Source organism: Gaeumannomyces tritici (assembly GCF_000145635.1).
Source record: "Gaeumannomyces tritici R3-111a-1 unplaced genomic scaffold supercont2.3, whole genome shotgun sequence".
Classification (NCBI taxonomy): Eukaryota; Fungi; Ascomycota; class Sordariomycetes; order Magnaporthales; family Magnaporthaceae; genus Gaeumannomyces; species Gaeumannomyces tritici.
Genome location: NW_008804547.1, coordinates 5,707,775 through 5,723,052, shown reverse-complemented (window position 1 = coordinate 5,723,052; position 15,278 = coordinate 5,707,775). Strand labels below are relative to the sequence as shown.

The following is a 15,278-nucleotide window of genomic DNA, read 5'->3' as shown; positions in this document are numbered from 1 at the left end:
CCACCACACACACACACACACACACACACACACACACACACACACACACACACACAAGCCCTCCCTCCAAGGAAACCGGAAATGGTGTCTGGGGGGGTGACACGGGTGGCACGACTGGTCTCCCCGTTTATTCCGAACATGTACTACGTGCACCACCGCGCGCACGCGCACGAAGCGGCCATGAAGAGCGAAGAAGAGTAAAGAGATTGCGAACCAAGGGAGGAGGTAAGGAGGAAGAGCAACGCACGGGGACAGGTGGAACCGTGGCTGAGCAACATGGACACACCTCACCCCGGCCCGAGAGGGGGACCTCAGAAAAGAGCCATACCATAGCTAGGTGTCACGGAGGTGGTACCCGTCTGGCCTTGGCGTGCGGGCATGGTTTCTTGACTGTGCAGAACCAACAACCAACCAGAAAGAAAAGAGAGAGAAAAAAATCCAACGGTAGGTCCACCATCCATTACCTCTCACACTCCCCTCTGTCCGTTCTGATCGGTCATATTCGATGCCATCTGTCCACCACCTCGGACCTAGGTAGGTCGGTCGGTACCTACCGTGCGTGCGTGCGTGCCTTATCTAGACCCCCCAAAGGGAGAGTAACGCAAACGCACACGAGCCCCGCGCGTAAACAAGGGGTCCCGGGGAAGGGAGCCCAATGGGAGTCACCACCACCCACTCTCTTCCCACCTTGGTTTCGACCCTTCTCAGCCCGCACACGCGCACGTACGTACGTCCCTACCTGGCCCTAAGCCCAGCCCCGCCAGGTGCTACTGCCACGCCACGAGAAAGGCGTGGCGGTTAGGCCCGAACCTCTCTGTCGTTTCCGTACAGAGCGGACACAGAAAGTCCAACCGGACAATCCGCCTCCCCCCATCCCGCCGCTCAGACAGAGCCGAGTTGACACCGTCTCCGCAAAGACACACATGATTCCATGAAGCTACTCGGTTGGAATAACTTGGTCCTTCTAGACCACTGGTCTAGGACGATCAACAGAGTCCGAGCTAAGAATCAAACTTCATCATGTCAATGAAAACGAACCACAAAACCCACAGGTCACGCCAGGTCACAGACAAAGGCACACACACATAACCGTGAAGCAGACGCACAGATCAAAATGTAGGTAGCATAAATGATGGCTCCGTGAGAGCGAGCGTTGAACAGGGTAGTAGCGAAAAACGAAGAAGCAAAATAGAATGTGTAGAAACAACGCCGCGCAATGCTAATATATAAACTGAGAGTAAACCGAAGCCGTGATTTCCCCAGGGGTATATACAAGACTCTTTCATATTTCCACGTTGCACAAAAATGAAAGAAGAAAAAGACGTCTTGGAAACATGGAAGACAAATAACGACAGTGTCAAGGCAGCGCTCATAAAGTTATGAGGGGGCAAGAATGGGCCAGGGGGAACCAAGTCGCAGCCGCCAGTGGTCCGCCCTGTAACCGGATTCAATGAAGGGTATTAGATAAAAGAGGACCAAAAGGATAATACTAGTAAAAAGAAAGAGTGGTGGATATATTCTCGCTGTCGGCTGGATGCTGATCGCTTTGGTTCGGGACGTCGTAGCATGCGAGGTTTTCGTCGCACATGAATTAAAAGAAAGGCCGCGCCATCGAATGCAGTTGCAAGATTGTTTGGTTATTCGTTAGGGTGACGAGGGAAACGAGAAGCTCTTGCTGCTCCTCGCTCACGGCAAGACCATGAGCCCGCAAAATCATGTGCGGGAAGCAAAGATGAAATGAAGTGCGAAGAGAAGAAAACAATCCGGCTGGAAACGTGATTAAGTTGAAGGTGGTGTAGTCGACTGTGTGTTTGTTGCGTCATGAAGCAACTGGCGCTGCTCAAGAGGCTGTGGCGGTGGATCAACCAAGACTTGGCCTCTCGGAGGAGAGAGCTCCTTCCGTGGGTCTGCTTCAATGGCTTGATGGCTGGCGACAAGTAGGCGGGTCCAGGGCCCTGCGTCTAGTTGCGCTCATCACGGCTCTTGTTGCCGCCTCGCTGCTCCATCTGCCTCTTGCGCTCCAGTTTCGCATAGTGAAGTCCGCAAGCATTGCAGAGCGTCCTGGCGCCGTCAGGGCCACGTCTCCATTCGGGGGTGTCGATACGGTTGCAGCTGTGGCATCGGCCTGGAGGTGCAGCGCGCTGTTCCATGACACACACGTTAGCAAAAGTGCCGCTGAAAAGACAGACAGATAAAAAAAAAAATTGGGAAAACGTACCCCACGACGCTTCTTGACCTCGCCGCCTCCATAACCCGGCTTCATCCCATCGTGGAACATGCTGCCATCCTCATCCTCGGGAAAGCCCCTTGCTCGACTCCCCTCGCGCATGCGCTGGTTCATAATGGTATGGTTGACGGAGCCTCGGACCATGTCGAGCATGTAGTGGATTGTCTCGCAGTTGCTGACCATGTCGGCAATTTCCTGCTCGGTTGGCAGCCTCCCCGGGGGTGGAGGCCCCTGCTCCTCCTGTGCGATCTTCCCATACGTCTCAGCAAACGACAGGATCTGCCTCGAGCTGCTGCCGATCTGCAATGGTTATATGTGTTAGTTGGATACCTGGACGCCACCGAATATGTCGCACAAGATGTTGACACTGAACAAAACCTCGGGGGTTTACGAACCTTGGCCAGCGCATCCGAGTAGTTCCAAACGTCGTAGTGGTGTCCGGGCAGCTGCTCGTATTTGCCACGGCGCCTGGCGTACTCGGCCTCTTCAGGCCCCATCGGTGGCCGTTGGGATGCGTACGGCGAGTGCAATGGCGGCCCGCCATGGTGGCGTGGAGACATGGGGTATGGACCCAGGGGCAGCTGGCCCGGCGGGAGCGGGACTGGCGGGCCGTTCGAGTATGGCGAGTGGCTCTGCTGCGCGTGAGGATGCGGAGGCGGAGGTGGCGGCCCCTGTGACGGATGTGGTGGCGGCGGCGGCGGCGGCCCATGGTGGGAGTAGTGGCCATTCACATGGGGTGGCGGGCCTCCTTCGGGGCCTCCGCCGGGGTGGTGTTGTGACCTGCGATCGATCTCGTGCGCCGAGTCGGGCTTGCCCAAAGGTGCTGGCGGCGCGCCGGGGTAGATGCTGAGCTGTGGTGGTCCAGCATGTGGCGGGCCGAGTGGTGGTCGCGATGCGTCTGAAAAGGCGGGAAGCGTCTCGGAGCGCGGATAGGCCGATGAGGGGTGGAGTGGCCTCGGAGGAGAAGGCGGCCTCTCACGGGTAGGGGGAGGCTCTGCGTAGGACCGCGGTGGAGGAGGCGGAGCTCCGCTAGGTTGGCTAGAGAATGGTGAGGGCAGGGTCTGAGGTCCGGAGCCGTTTTGGCCCTTGACGTTCATGATGTCCCTGATGGAGGGTAGAGAGGTTCGGTGGGTGTTGGCGTCGCTGTCATCCGAGGGGCGACGGTTGGACTCGACTGGAGAAATCATGGCTGGTACTGAAGGGTGAGGAGGATAAGACGGTGCTGATGCTGGGTAGGGTGAGTGGTGAGGATGGTAGGGTGTGCTTGGGCTGATCAGAGCAGCCGTGGCCATGGCGGACGATGCCGGCCGATAGGGCCGGTCGTGGGAGTCTCGCGGGCGCTGGTCGTAGTAATCAGGAAGCCCTCTGGTGCTGGTAGCAGAATTCGGACCGCTGGAGACGAGAAGATGGTGCTAAATGTCAGCGTGCTTTCCTCGTTTCGGCCGCGTGCCGCCACTCCACAGCACTGGCTACACCATGGGGGAGTCGCGCCGCCTTCGCCGCGAGTCTGCGGCGGTGGAAGCTACAGTCCCTGCGGGGAGAAAAAAAAACACTACGAACCTGTGCCTTGAACCAGAGTCGTCCTCTTCCATAACCGTCTCAGTTCGTCAAACGCCCACAACCCTCGGCGTTGGCTCCTAGCGCATCCGTCGTCCCCCCAGAGCGAGAGAGCAGGGTCGAATGCACGCAGGACGCCAGCGAGGGTTTAGTGACGGCGATGGGAGTGTCGTCGGTGGTGCTTCTATTCGTCGACGACAGCCTCGGTGACGGCGACGATGTCCTCAAGGCGGTGGGAAATCCTAGGGCACACGATCCACAGCGGCGACTTCAGGGCAGGCCTCAAGGCGATGTTGAGACGAGACGATCGATCGAGGGCCAGTGGACCGGGTCAAGCCGAGGCGAGTCGATGCGAGGTGATGAGAGCGCAGCTGCAGGGTGGAACAGACGAGACGACCGAGCCAAACGGAAGGCGCAGATCGAGGGGAGACGGGGTGTGGAGGGGGGGGGGAGGTCGCAGATATGTACCAGGGCAGCAGATGGGGATGTGGAGCAGGCAGTGACGGAAGTGCGGGTGCTGTTGGTTGTTATGTGTCGTCGAGGGGTGGGTAAAATGCAACTGAGGGAGCGGTGCGGTGCTTGGCCAGGGCTGATTAAAAAAAAAAAAAACCGTGGAGAGGACTGGGATTGGGATGTCCTTTTTTCTTCTCTCTGCAGACCAAGCAGCGGGAATCGTCAGGGCTCGTCACAGCAGCTGGGCCTGGCCGGGTGTAGGGGTCCAGGGCGGGCGCCAAGACCAAGGAGAATAAGAAAGTCGGGTTGTCTGTCGATTTGATTAGGCAGATCCGATCAGACGACTGGCAGTGTGGTGGCGGGACGGCAAGCCCAGCGGGCACGGCGCTAGCATGCGCTATGGGGAGTCTAGTCGCAGACGCCCTGGTAGTGCCTGGCAGTGCCTGGGTCGCGAGCGTGCGAAGGGCGGGCGGGTTGGTGCGGGAGCAAATTTGATCTAGATGAACGGGAGGAGGCGTCCTTGTTTGCTGCTGGTCGTTTTCCGAACGGGGTGAAACGGCGGGGGGGCGGCGTCTGCAGATGTTCGATTTGCTAGGGAAGGTGCCTGGGAGCCAAGGTCGGTGCTGTGCCTGGCTTTCCGCCACGTTTTGGATCTTGATGCTGCTGCTGCTGCTGCTGCTGCCGAGACGAGACGTTGGGCTAGTCCAGGCGCAAAAGACCAAAAATGCACGTAAAAACAGCACGCGAGACGAGGTCCGAGGCCCACTTGGTTTGGAGCAGGAAATGCGAGTCGCTAGCCTTTGGTGTGTGCGTGCAACGGGAAATGCTGAAATGCAGAATGCAGAATGCAGAAATGCTGAATGTTGAATGCCGAATGCTGAATGCTGAATGTGAATGCTGAATGCTGAATGCTGAATGCTGAATGCTAAACGCTGAATGCTGAAATGCTGAATTGGCTACCGGGCCCGCGAATCGACGGCGGCAAGGCGAGATTGCATCGGTCGCAACGTGGTGGGAGCTAGAACTGAAGCTAAAGCTGGAGCTTGGAGCTCGGGTGCGCGGGCGGCTGCTGCTGCTGTCACTTCTGGTGCTGGCAAAAGTCCTCCAAATTGGGCTAGCAAAGACGAGGCTCGGTGAAAAGATCCGTCTCCCCGCAAGCAAGTCCGTCTCTGGGTCAAGCGTATTTCTTACTTGCTAGTCGCTTCCTTTCTCCTTTTTACCCCTTTCTTTTTTGTTTTTTTCCCTGGGTTACTGCTCTCGCTTCGGGCGGCACTTTTCGTCGGGCTTCGCGGTAGCCTCGATTTCTACAAAAGTCCCCGGCCAACGGTCTAGTAGCTAGCTTCTCTGTGCGATGTGCGTGCGACAGACAGGGCAGGCAGCCTGGTTAGCGTGGTGGTGGTGGTGGTGGCAGTTCGGGTGGAGGGCCAGGCGAAGAGAAAGACCAGAGGGCCCAGAAGGTGATCGAAGAAGATTAAATCAGAAAAATAGAGACAATAAAAAAATATAAACCGCGGGAGAGGGAAACAGGCAAGGCACGAAACCACTAAGCACCATGACGGCAGAAAATGGGCGACGCCAATAATATTAACGAAGCCCGCGGCCGAGCTAGGAGAGCAGTACCGCCAGAAAAGAACAAGGCCGGCTCCCGAAAAGCCAGGAGCAGTGGAGGGGGTGCTGGGACTGGTTCGAGTTGACTCGATATTGTCCGTGGCAAGGGTTGGCACTTCCAGTGGGAACATCCAGGGCCGGGCAGGGGGGTGGGGAGCGAGCAAGGGCAGTGGCAGGGGGCCATGGGGACAAGGGGACAGGGGGGAGGGGCGTGGGCATGCGGCGGAGGGAAGGGAGAGAAAGAGGCAGAGGAGACAGGCACAGGACGCCAGGACACAGGGGACAAGGTCCGGCTGTGCATGCATCTCGGTGCGACCAAGGAGGGAAACCCCAGGCTACCCACGCGCTGTCTGGCTGGAGGCTAGAGCCTGCTTCCCTGGGGCACAGCCAGATTCCCGTGCACCAGATGAAGCCAGCCTTGATCGGCAGGCGTGGGACTCAGGGGTGTGATGGGGGGGGGGGCGTGTGCCTGGGCGACCAACTGACAAAGATGCAGAGCCAGAAATGCGAGGGACAGGGAAAAAGAAAAGAAAAGAAAAGTGACGGTCTTTTTTTTTTTCTTTTCTTTTTTTTACTTCGGCCTGCGCGGGCCTGCGGAGCAAAACTGCGATTGGATATTGGGAAAGAAAAAGGAAAAAGGCCTGCCGCAGCCCTTACCCTCGCTACGACGCCGGCTGCGTCGAAATGCCCGTCGATCAGCTGTGATAACGTCCTGTGTGCGGTTGACGAAACCGCAGCCGGACATGGTTGTCATCCTCTCCTCTGCCCGTACGTAGTCTCTCGAACAGCACAAAACGGGACAGTACAGCACATACTACACAACATACAAACACACAGCGTCACCACGTCCAATCCCCCGCACCGCTTTGGTGACCGTGTCCCCGTCCGGCCACTCCTCATCTTTACGTATTTCCCTCCCGGAAAGAGAGCACGACCTGATCGCATCGGACGGGGCGCGGCGACGCAGCCACAACCACCAACCAGTCCCACGATTGGCGGGCGGAGAGGGCGGGTATTTCGATCTCTCATAAATCTTTGGTGTGTGCACCCGCTCGGTGTGGTCGGTGGTGATGGTGGGGGTGTATGGTATTTGTGATTTGTGAGTGCGGCCTCATCAACTGGGCTTGTCCCTACAGAAACCATGTCTTTTCACCTCCATGTTCCAACAAGGGGGCACAGCACAACGTGCTATCAGCCCAGCCAAGAGCAGCACAGATCTGGGAGATACACGACCAGGGATTATTTGCACTTTTTTTTTATCTTGTTTTATCCTATTTTATCTATTTTTTTTGTCAGGGTCCCGAGTCTATGTAGAAACCCCCACTAGTCAACCACTTTGTATTCTCCGTTGCGAGTTGCGCAGGACCTGTCTTCCGTGTCATGCGTCCTCAGTCTCCCTTAGTCTCCCCACCTAGTGTATCGTATCCCCGGACGAAGAATAACGAAAGTACACGCTTCACAAGGCGCTAGTCTGCGGAAGCCAAAAGGAACACACGGACGCGCACGCTTGCGGGAGAAAAAAAAAAGAGGCACCCGTTTGTTTATCCACCCACCCATCACTTTCTCCCTCACCGTCCACCCGCCGCCGCCACACGCGCGTGGGCCGCGTGTGTTCTGACCCTTTTTTTTTTTTTTTTTTTTGTCTTTTTTTTCCCTTCTTTTTTTTTCGCCACTACGTGCCCGCTTGCTGCGGCTGCTTCCCCGGGAAAAACACACCGCCCAAAAAGCCAATGGTAACGACCCCTGGTGCTGCTTTGCTTATTATCATTTTTCCCAGGCATGTAGGCTGAGTGTGTTGCCTGCCAAGCGCAGGCTGGTGTCGAGTCACGTCGGACTAGGCTCCGAGAAACTCTTGGTTGCGTTGCATACCTGCGTCGCTTGACAGAACCCCCCTCCTCTCACACTTACTCACACACTTGATCTACCTCGCCTCTTGTTCATATTGCTGTGTATGTGTGTGTGTGCTGTGACCGTTTTATATGTGCACAAGCCCTAGTCCAGCCAACAGACCAACCAAGCCCGCCTCGTTCGCCCCAGCACGTTCACTGCCCACTGGGTCACTGCAGCAAAGCCCCAAGAACCCCTCCCCCCCTGTTTACCGGGGACGATCGTTGAGACAAAGGAGCACACGCTTCCTCCAAGCGCCCAGATGCCCAGGACACGATGCATACTGTAGTGTATCCCTTCGGGGGAGGAGGAGACAAAAAAAAAGACTTGGAGGGTGTGGACCAGTAGATTGGCTTGCCCTTGTGACATGATTGTGCGTTGGTTGGGCAGCATGATGGATGCCCCATCTCCCAAGTCCGCATCGCTTCCCGACTGGCTCACGGGAACTGCAAGATCAGACGAGGGTTGGAAGGGAGAGGGCGATAAAATCAAGCGGAGGGGGGGGATCGGGGATGGGGACGTGGGTGGGGGGCTGAGCTCGATTCTGCTGCAAGATAGACTACGAAGGAGCAGGCATCGATCGCTTATTTTTTTGTTGTTTCTTCGCCTTCCCCCTTCCCTTCCCGTCCCAACCCGCTCGCCCGATTCGGGGGATCTCGAGATTTGCTTCCGGAGCAACAACCCAACCTTTGCTAGGGAGGGGCACCATCTCCCTCGCAAATCTGGCTACTCGTATCTGCAACCCACGGACTACTGCAAGCCGCGCAGGCGATTGGCTTGAGGCCTGGCAGATCTGGAACCCGACCAACACGCTTTCCTTTCCGTTTTCATCACTAGGGCGTCGTGGGGACCTCGTTCGCATCGTGGAAGAGGAATGACTGTGGCAGCAAAAGAAAGAAGAAGAAAGAAAAAAGTTCCCAGTGGAGACTAGCCCCGAAAGGCTGGCTGACAAGGGGGGCGTGCAGAGCCATGCAGAGCCAAGCAGGGTTCACGATCTGCTAGTGCGTTCCTCGGTCGCTTGCGCTCGAGAAGGCGTCAGAATGGCACCACTTTCTGGCCCGGCTCAGCCAAGATCGATGAGAGTGGCTCTTTGGTTCTAGGAAGGGTGTGTGGTGGTGGCAGTGGTCGTGGCGTGTGTGTGTGTGTGTGTGATGGTGGGAATGAGAGAGGCCATGTAGTTGCAGTCAGTCTCACCCGAGCATATGGAGATCATTGCCTGTCCGGGCCTAGCCTGTGTTCTCGGGAAGCGGAATTGGGTGGGAGCATCTTGTGTCCTGCGTCATGCTTTTCTCCTGCTCACTTCTTTCTAATCCAGTGGACGTTTCGACGTTTGGACAGCAGACCTAAGGGCGCCATCGTTTTGGTACGGACGGCTCTGATAAGTAATTCTTACGACTATGAAACAGGGTCGAGGCTATAGAAGAGAATACAAGGATAAAGGTGACGATTCGACTCACCGAACCGAGGTAGGACGTGAGTGAGGCTTTGAGCCAGTCGCGACGCCGCAAAGCCCAAGAGATCTCCCCTTTTTACTAGGGCCAAGTACCGCACATCAATCGAGTCGGTTGGGGCAATGTTTCCTGCGAGATCACCACAGATAAGTGGGTGAATGCGACCTGGGTCCAGACACACGCACATGGCCGATCGGGGAATTTCCCTCCTTCAACCCAAGGGTCCTGGAGCGGCGGGCCCGGAAACACTGAAAAATAAAGGGGGCGTGATGAGGTGAGAAGGAGAGAGTGTATGAGAGAGCAGAGGGATGCAGAGGACGGACGGACTCTGTCAACAGACAAAGCACAGGGCCGACGGGGTTACTCCATCCAAACGTTCTTTCTTGGAGGAAAGCAACGTCAATTTCGTTCCTCGCACACCCTGTGCCCCGGGACCCCCTCCCCCAGAGGGCGCTGCACACATACGCACACACAAGCACAAATTGAGGACGCATGTCGGTCAAAGCCGGCCCAACAAGGGAACAAAATTTCCGGCCGCGTCAAAATACGCGCGCACGCTCAAATAATCCTCGCTCCATCCTCCGGCCCCAACGGCGGTGGGAAGACAGCCGCTGTCAAATATGGGGACGCGCGTGCCCGGCCCAGGGCAGATGAACATGGCTTGCGCGGGAATGACCGAGACCGTTGGAAGGCTAAACTTTTGTCAAGGAACAACAAAAAAAAAAAAAAAAAAAAAAAAGCTAGAACAAAAAAACACGACCAGCACGAGTCTGTCGTCTCCGCTTTCCGAGTCGGTTGCAGATTCCAACTCGGGTGCTCCTTCCAACGTTTTTGTTTCTATTGTTCTCGGCGCGTGCGCCTTCGTCTAGGTACCCTCCACGCTTGCCATTTCTTTGGTCGATTTGCCAACAAGACCACCAAACAGCCCACCCTCTTTCGGCGCTGGATCGACCAAGCAGGGATCGTCTCGGCCTCGGTCGAGATAAGCCAGTGATGGGGGTGTGGGGAGTGGAGGGGGATTCCTTGTGCAAAAATGGATGGCATCCAGCCGAAGCAAGTATTGAAACAGGGCGATCATCGATCGTTTTCGTAGATGGCGGACGCAACATCGCTTGCAATCCTCCGGGGAGGGTGACGGGGGGGGGGGCACCACCTAGGGGGAGGGGTGCACAGATGGGTGCAGCAGAATGCACGGCCCGCCGCCCGTCAGGTCAGCTGCCTCCACGTCCAGCCCAGCGACAGGGCCCCCGTTTCTTTTGGCCGTGCAGCCGAGGCGGTGGGCGGCAAAGTCTGCAGTATGTAAACGAGGCGGGCATTGCTAGCCTCCACCACTTCCCTCAAACAGGCGGCCAGACAGGTTGAGGTGGTGATTCATGGTGGACCCAGGTGGCCCACTTGGTCCGGTACGATGGGTTGCACCAACATTGAAGGACAGATCCGATGGGCCTAAAGAATGAAAGGGCGCAGGACCATTTGCCAGTGTTGGCGCCGCCTGTTGTGCTGAATTTAGCACCTGCAAGATTGGGCTGTTGTCTCCGTCTCCGTCCTCTTCTGCCGAGGAAGCGATTGGATGGACGCACAAGGCCATGGACGCCCCCCGCCAAATCTTGCCCCGGATCAATCTGACCTCTTTTTTTTTTCGTTGCGTTCCCTTGGTCCGAGAGCATTCCATTCCAGGGTGACGAGAGAATTCTTCAAGTTTCAGCCCAAAAACGGCGCGTGGGCAACACGAGGCGCGCTGGGGCTCTTTTTGGAGAGATTCTAGCGCGCGCACGCACTTTTGTGCGAGCTCCGATAGATGTTAAACGCAGCACCAGGGAACTGTGGCTACAGACTCCCCCCAAGCCCCAGCCCCGATTGTGTTTCCGATTGCGGCAGAGGCGCCCGCGCGCAATCGCGAGGCAAACAAGGCATGGGCGCGGGAGCCAACGAAACTGTACCCCTGGTCCGCCGCGCTATTGTTGTCGTTGTCAAACATTTGAGTTTTTCACACCCAAGTTCATTTGTTCCTGCTGCGCAAAACGTGCTCACAAAAGCCTACAAGATGCTCCGTAATACCACGTTTCCAGCCTTTGCCTGGGGCGCGCGAGATTCATGGCCGTGCATTAGTAGCGAAATCCCACAGCGAGTTAATACGAGGTCGAGAATGGGCGGAAACACCCCGCCGTCGCCGGGCAGTCGAGCCGTTTCCCGCCGTGTCTGGCAATCTCACCACCGACCCCATCTTCAACTCTACATCTTGAGCATGATCAGATAACCAACAAGCAGGCCGGGAAGTGAGAGTGGGGGGACGCGGAGGGGAGCCTGATGTGTCCAATCCGGCACACAGCAGCAAGGGGACTGCTTTGTTAGACCCCCCACTATAACTGCCCGGATCACACTTACCTTTCCCGCCGACAGCTCCAGCCCCCGCCGGCAAACAAGGCATTGAAACGGCCAGTGAGGGAGCACGGGCGCTTGCTTACGCAGCGAAACGACGTGACGTGCTCGGTGTCCTGCCCGCACCCCGACGAGGACAGCCAGCCAGCCGGACGTGAAGGATGAAAAGAAAGGATAAAACACGGGTAGGCCGACCGACCAGGGGCCTGTTGGTCGAGATGACGATGAGATCGGGGCGGGCCGACAAAAAACCAGACGAGCAGCGACCGAGATTTCCGTTCGTTTGACGCGATTGGGCGACCAGGTCCCCTCCACAACGGGGGTGGCGTCCCCATTCCAGATCGGCCAGCCGCAGCGCGGTTGCTACCCAAGAAAATAAAAAAAGATTCACATCAAATATCTGAGTGGCCACCACCACCACCACCACAACCACCTGTGCCGGTCGGCATAACGAGACCGGGAATGTTTTGGGAGCTGCCGTGTGCCCGAATGTACAGAAACAGGCAATTGCCACGACTCACCCGTGGAAGAAAATCAAAACAAAACAGCAGACAATCCGAATGCACGTGCGGCCACCAAGGGGCACGACGCAAGACGGGATCGGGCAGCGGGGAAAACATGTCTGTCCATCCCGTACACAGTACACGCCAAACGACAGCATGCTGCCCACTTTTTCCCTTTTTCCTCTCCTTGCAAGATCGGGATCTCGCCATCTGCCCGCCGCTGCCTGGATGGCTGACTGTCTGGTTCTCCCCCACCCAATGGCCTCATTCTACCTTCCAGTGTCCGTTTGCCCGTCCTCCGTCCTGTTTGCATGTCGGCTTACATGCATACATGTCTGCCTTGCTATTAGCCATTACGTAAGTTTCCAAGGCTTCAATAAAAAAAAATAAGAATACAAAACAAAAAAGTAAGGAAGAGAGAGGGCGGAAAAGCACGCACCCTCTCCCCACTGGACGCTTGGCGCCCTGCGGGGACAGTAACTCCCGCGCCTCCCGATTTGAGCTCTTTGACACTGGCAGCTCGACCGACTCTCGAGCGCGGGCGGGCACATGCCTGCTTAGCTGCAACCTGCAACGGCCGGGGTCGCGCGAAGCCAGCCAAGGGGGCGCCGCGACACAAGAGAGCCGTTCGGATGGTGGGGAGGCGAGAGAGGAAACCCGGGGGATGGATGCGTCGAACCATCGACGACGTCGTTTTCTACCACTACTGTTTTTTTTTCCCAGCCAAATCTACCGATCCCACGCACGAACCGGTGAGATTCCAACGCCGGGCCCCGCCGGTGTGAGGGGACTAACGTTGCCCCGTGGCTACAACAACGGGCGATGGGATGGAAGCTTGTCGTCGTGGAGCCCTTTTTGTCATTGAACCTTTTCCAGGGGTCGTCCTTGCATCATCGGCCGCGTCCCCCTCCCCAGCCATTCGTTGGCGGCGGCCGGCCATTTTCCCCCGCCATGTCCCGAGGCCGACGGCCACGACGCCCTTTTTTTTCTTCTTCCTTCTCTTTTTGTTGCCCACACCCCCTGCAAACACATGCCCGCTAATCGGCGATGCGGCTGAGCCCTGCGCCTGCCGTCGCGATTAGACCAGATCTGGGCATGGGGGGCGGGGGCATGAGAGCGACCTAATTGCCTAATCTAGTATCCTAGGCGGATTACAGACGCACCACAAACCACCGTCGTGTCTGATGATTTGCTTATTTCTGCTTGGGGTATATGTTATCTTCCTTTTTTTTTTTTTTTTTTTTGCTCCTCCTTTTATTGACCCTATCGAGGTGTCATTGCTTGACGTTCCCGCTCCGCGATCGGGTTGGCGGGATTTCCATTTACCGGGAGCCCCCCATATTATGCTACACCGGTTTCTCCTCAACGCTTTTTCAAGGGACCCTTTGTGATTTCCGTTGTCTCTTTGCACGGACGCACCCGAAATCGCTGAGCAAAATGGCGGGCGGGACAGGCCCACGGCCGGGTGCATGCATCACTCGAAATAAGTGAAGATTAGACAACTTGGAGAGAAGGTCTAGGTTAGGAAAAAATCTCCGCTCCCGTCTCCCTTCACACCGAGGTGGCACGGTGTATAACAATCGGAAGCGGCTTCGAGGGGGAGGCCAGCCGCGATGGTGACACGGCCAGACATGAAGCTGCGACCGCCCAGCCAAGTCGCCTCTCTCCCAAGGGAGGGACAAGATCGGCGAGGTAAAGCCCGACGACGCACATGGCACAGCAGCAGAGCAGTTCCCGCCCACAGCAGACCTGCTGCAGGGCTTTCCTCGTGGGGAGACACCAGTGGTCGCGCAAAGGCGGGCTGGGCGGGATGCCAGAGGGAACCTCATGCGGTTGGTTTCGTCGCGCCGGGATCGGCTGGTGGTCCTTGGCATTTCGAATCGGCATTTTGGATCCGGGGATCCAGCGCATAATTGTTGGCCCAGATCTCTCGGCGATTTTTCTTCCTGCTACCTGGTCTCTATTACAGACTTCGGACTGGTGCGATGGAGAATGCGTCTCATCGCCCGACGAATTCCAAGTACCTAGTCCGACGATGCTTCATGTTCTTTACAATTTCCCTCGTGCTGCCTTGGCCCTGTGCCCGGCCGACGGGCACGTGCAGAAGGCGGCCTGCCTCTGGCCAAAGAAAAGAAAAGAAGGGCACTTTCGGGAGCCGAAGGTCGTGCACATGCAATGGAGAGGGAAGGTCGAAAAAGACTGAAAAGAAAAAAAGAAAAAAAGAGGGTCCATCTGGCCGATTCGCCTGCAAGGGCCAAGCAGTCCGAACACTCAATCTTGATTATCTTGCAGTTGAAACGGACAATCGAGTCCTTGCTGCGTTTGTCCCGCTTTACCCCTCACTACGCTTTTTCTTTTTCTTTTCTTCTTCTTCTGTCTCTCTGACCCTTTTCTCTATCTGCCAAACTCTAGGGACAAGGCTACATCGTCTCGCAGGGACGGATCCACACTGGATCAAGTAATAAGATTGGTTGTGACTGGTATCGGGATCAGATATAAAATATAAAAAAAAGGTATAAAATCTAGGATCTCGGTACCGGTCGTGGGCAAAAAGCGACCCCAGCCCGCTCGCTCGGCCGGCCACCGCCCTGTGCCTGGTGCCGGTGGGGAGTCAGGGGCAGCATCCGGTCACCCGTGGTGGGCACCTCTGCGGACTGGCTCCAAAGTCTGTCCGCATTCCTGCGGACCGGGGCCATGACATGACACCCCGGCCATTGGAGGAGAGGGGCGTATTTTGGAATTTTCTTTTTTTGCTTTGGCGAGCATCATCGATTTGGCTCGGCTGTTACCTACGAAAAGGGGAGGGGAGGCGGGCTAGTGGGGCGTCGCGCACGCCATCAGGACGGGCTTGGACAAGGCACAAGGACACCTACAAGGCAACAAGACAAGAGGGCAATATCGTGGCCGTTGCATCGAGGCACGCGCGCATTGTGTCGTCCACTTGGGCCAAACTACGGTTGACATATCGGTATATGATCTGACTCGCGGCGTCATCCATTGGGTTTATTGTGTATTAGGATTGTTTTTATTATTATTTATTGCACGGGGTTGCAGGATTCGAAATCTCTAGCGGCCGCAACGTTCAGCCCGAGCCGTTGAGTTTGTCGAGGAACATTCCATGCCGCTTGGACCATGCTGGACCCCTGGCGGTCTGGGCAGTTTTGGGCGTCACAGTGGCGGACGAAGGGAGGATGCGGTCAAAAGAAAAAAAGG

The 15,278-nt window shown here is 56.7% G+C and overlaps 2 protein-coding genes across 2 annotated transcripts; both read right to left on the bottom strand.

Moving 5' to 3' along the window:
* Positions 1–1,103: 1,103 nt before the first annotated feature.
* GGTG_07031 (hypothetical protein) lies at positions 1,104–5,807 on the bottom strand. The gene is made up of 4 exons (XM_009224855.1): positions 3,788–5,807; positions 2,623–3,619; positions 2,219–2,527; positions 1,104–2,141 (listed from the first exon to the last, which is right to left on the bottom strand). Exons 1-4 carry the CDS (start codon positions 3,817–3,819, stop codon positions 1,962–1,964), a joined length of 1,518 nt encoding a protein of 505 aa, XP_009223119.1. The 5' UTR covers positions 3,820–5,807; the 3' UTR covers positions 1,104–1,961.
* Positions 5,808–13,573: 7,766 nt separating this feature from the next.
* GGTG_07030 (hypothetical protein) lies at positions 13,574–14,236 on the bottom strand. The gene has a single exon (XM_009224854.1). The coding sequence runs from the start codon at positions 13,974–13,976 to the stop codon at positions 13,617–13,619; it is 360 nt and encodes a 119-aa protein (XP_009223118.1). The 5' UTR covers positions 13,977–14,236; the 3' UTR covers positions 13,574–13,616.
* Positions 14,237–15,278: the final 1,042 nt, after the last annotated feature.

What these genes read in the sequence shown, in the direction of transcription:
- GGTG_07031 (XM_009224855.1), bottom strand. Translation starts at nt 3,819, where the DNA reads ATGGAAGAGGACGACTCTGGTTCAAGGCACAG. An exon ending in GACTCTGGTTCAAGGCACAG is followed by an intron (nt 3,620 to 3,787) that starts GTTCGTAGTGTT and finishes TCTCGTCTCCAG; the next exon opens with CGGTCCGAATTCTGCTACCA. An exon ending in AGGTCAAGAAGCGTCGTGGG is followed by an intron (nt 2,142 to 2,218) that starts GTACGTTTTCCC and finishes GTCATGGAACAG; the next exon opens with CGCGCTGCACCTCCAGGCCG.
- GGTG_07030 (XM_009224854.1), bottom strand. Translation starts at nt 13,976, where the DNA reads ATGCGCTGGATCCCCGGATCCAAAATGCCGATTCGAAATGCCAAGGAC.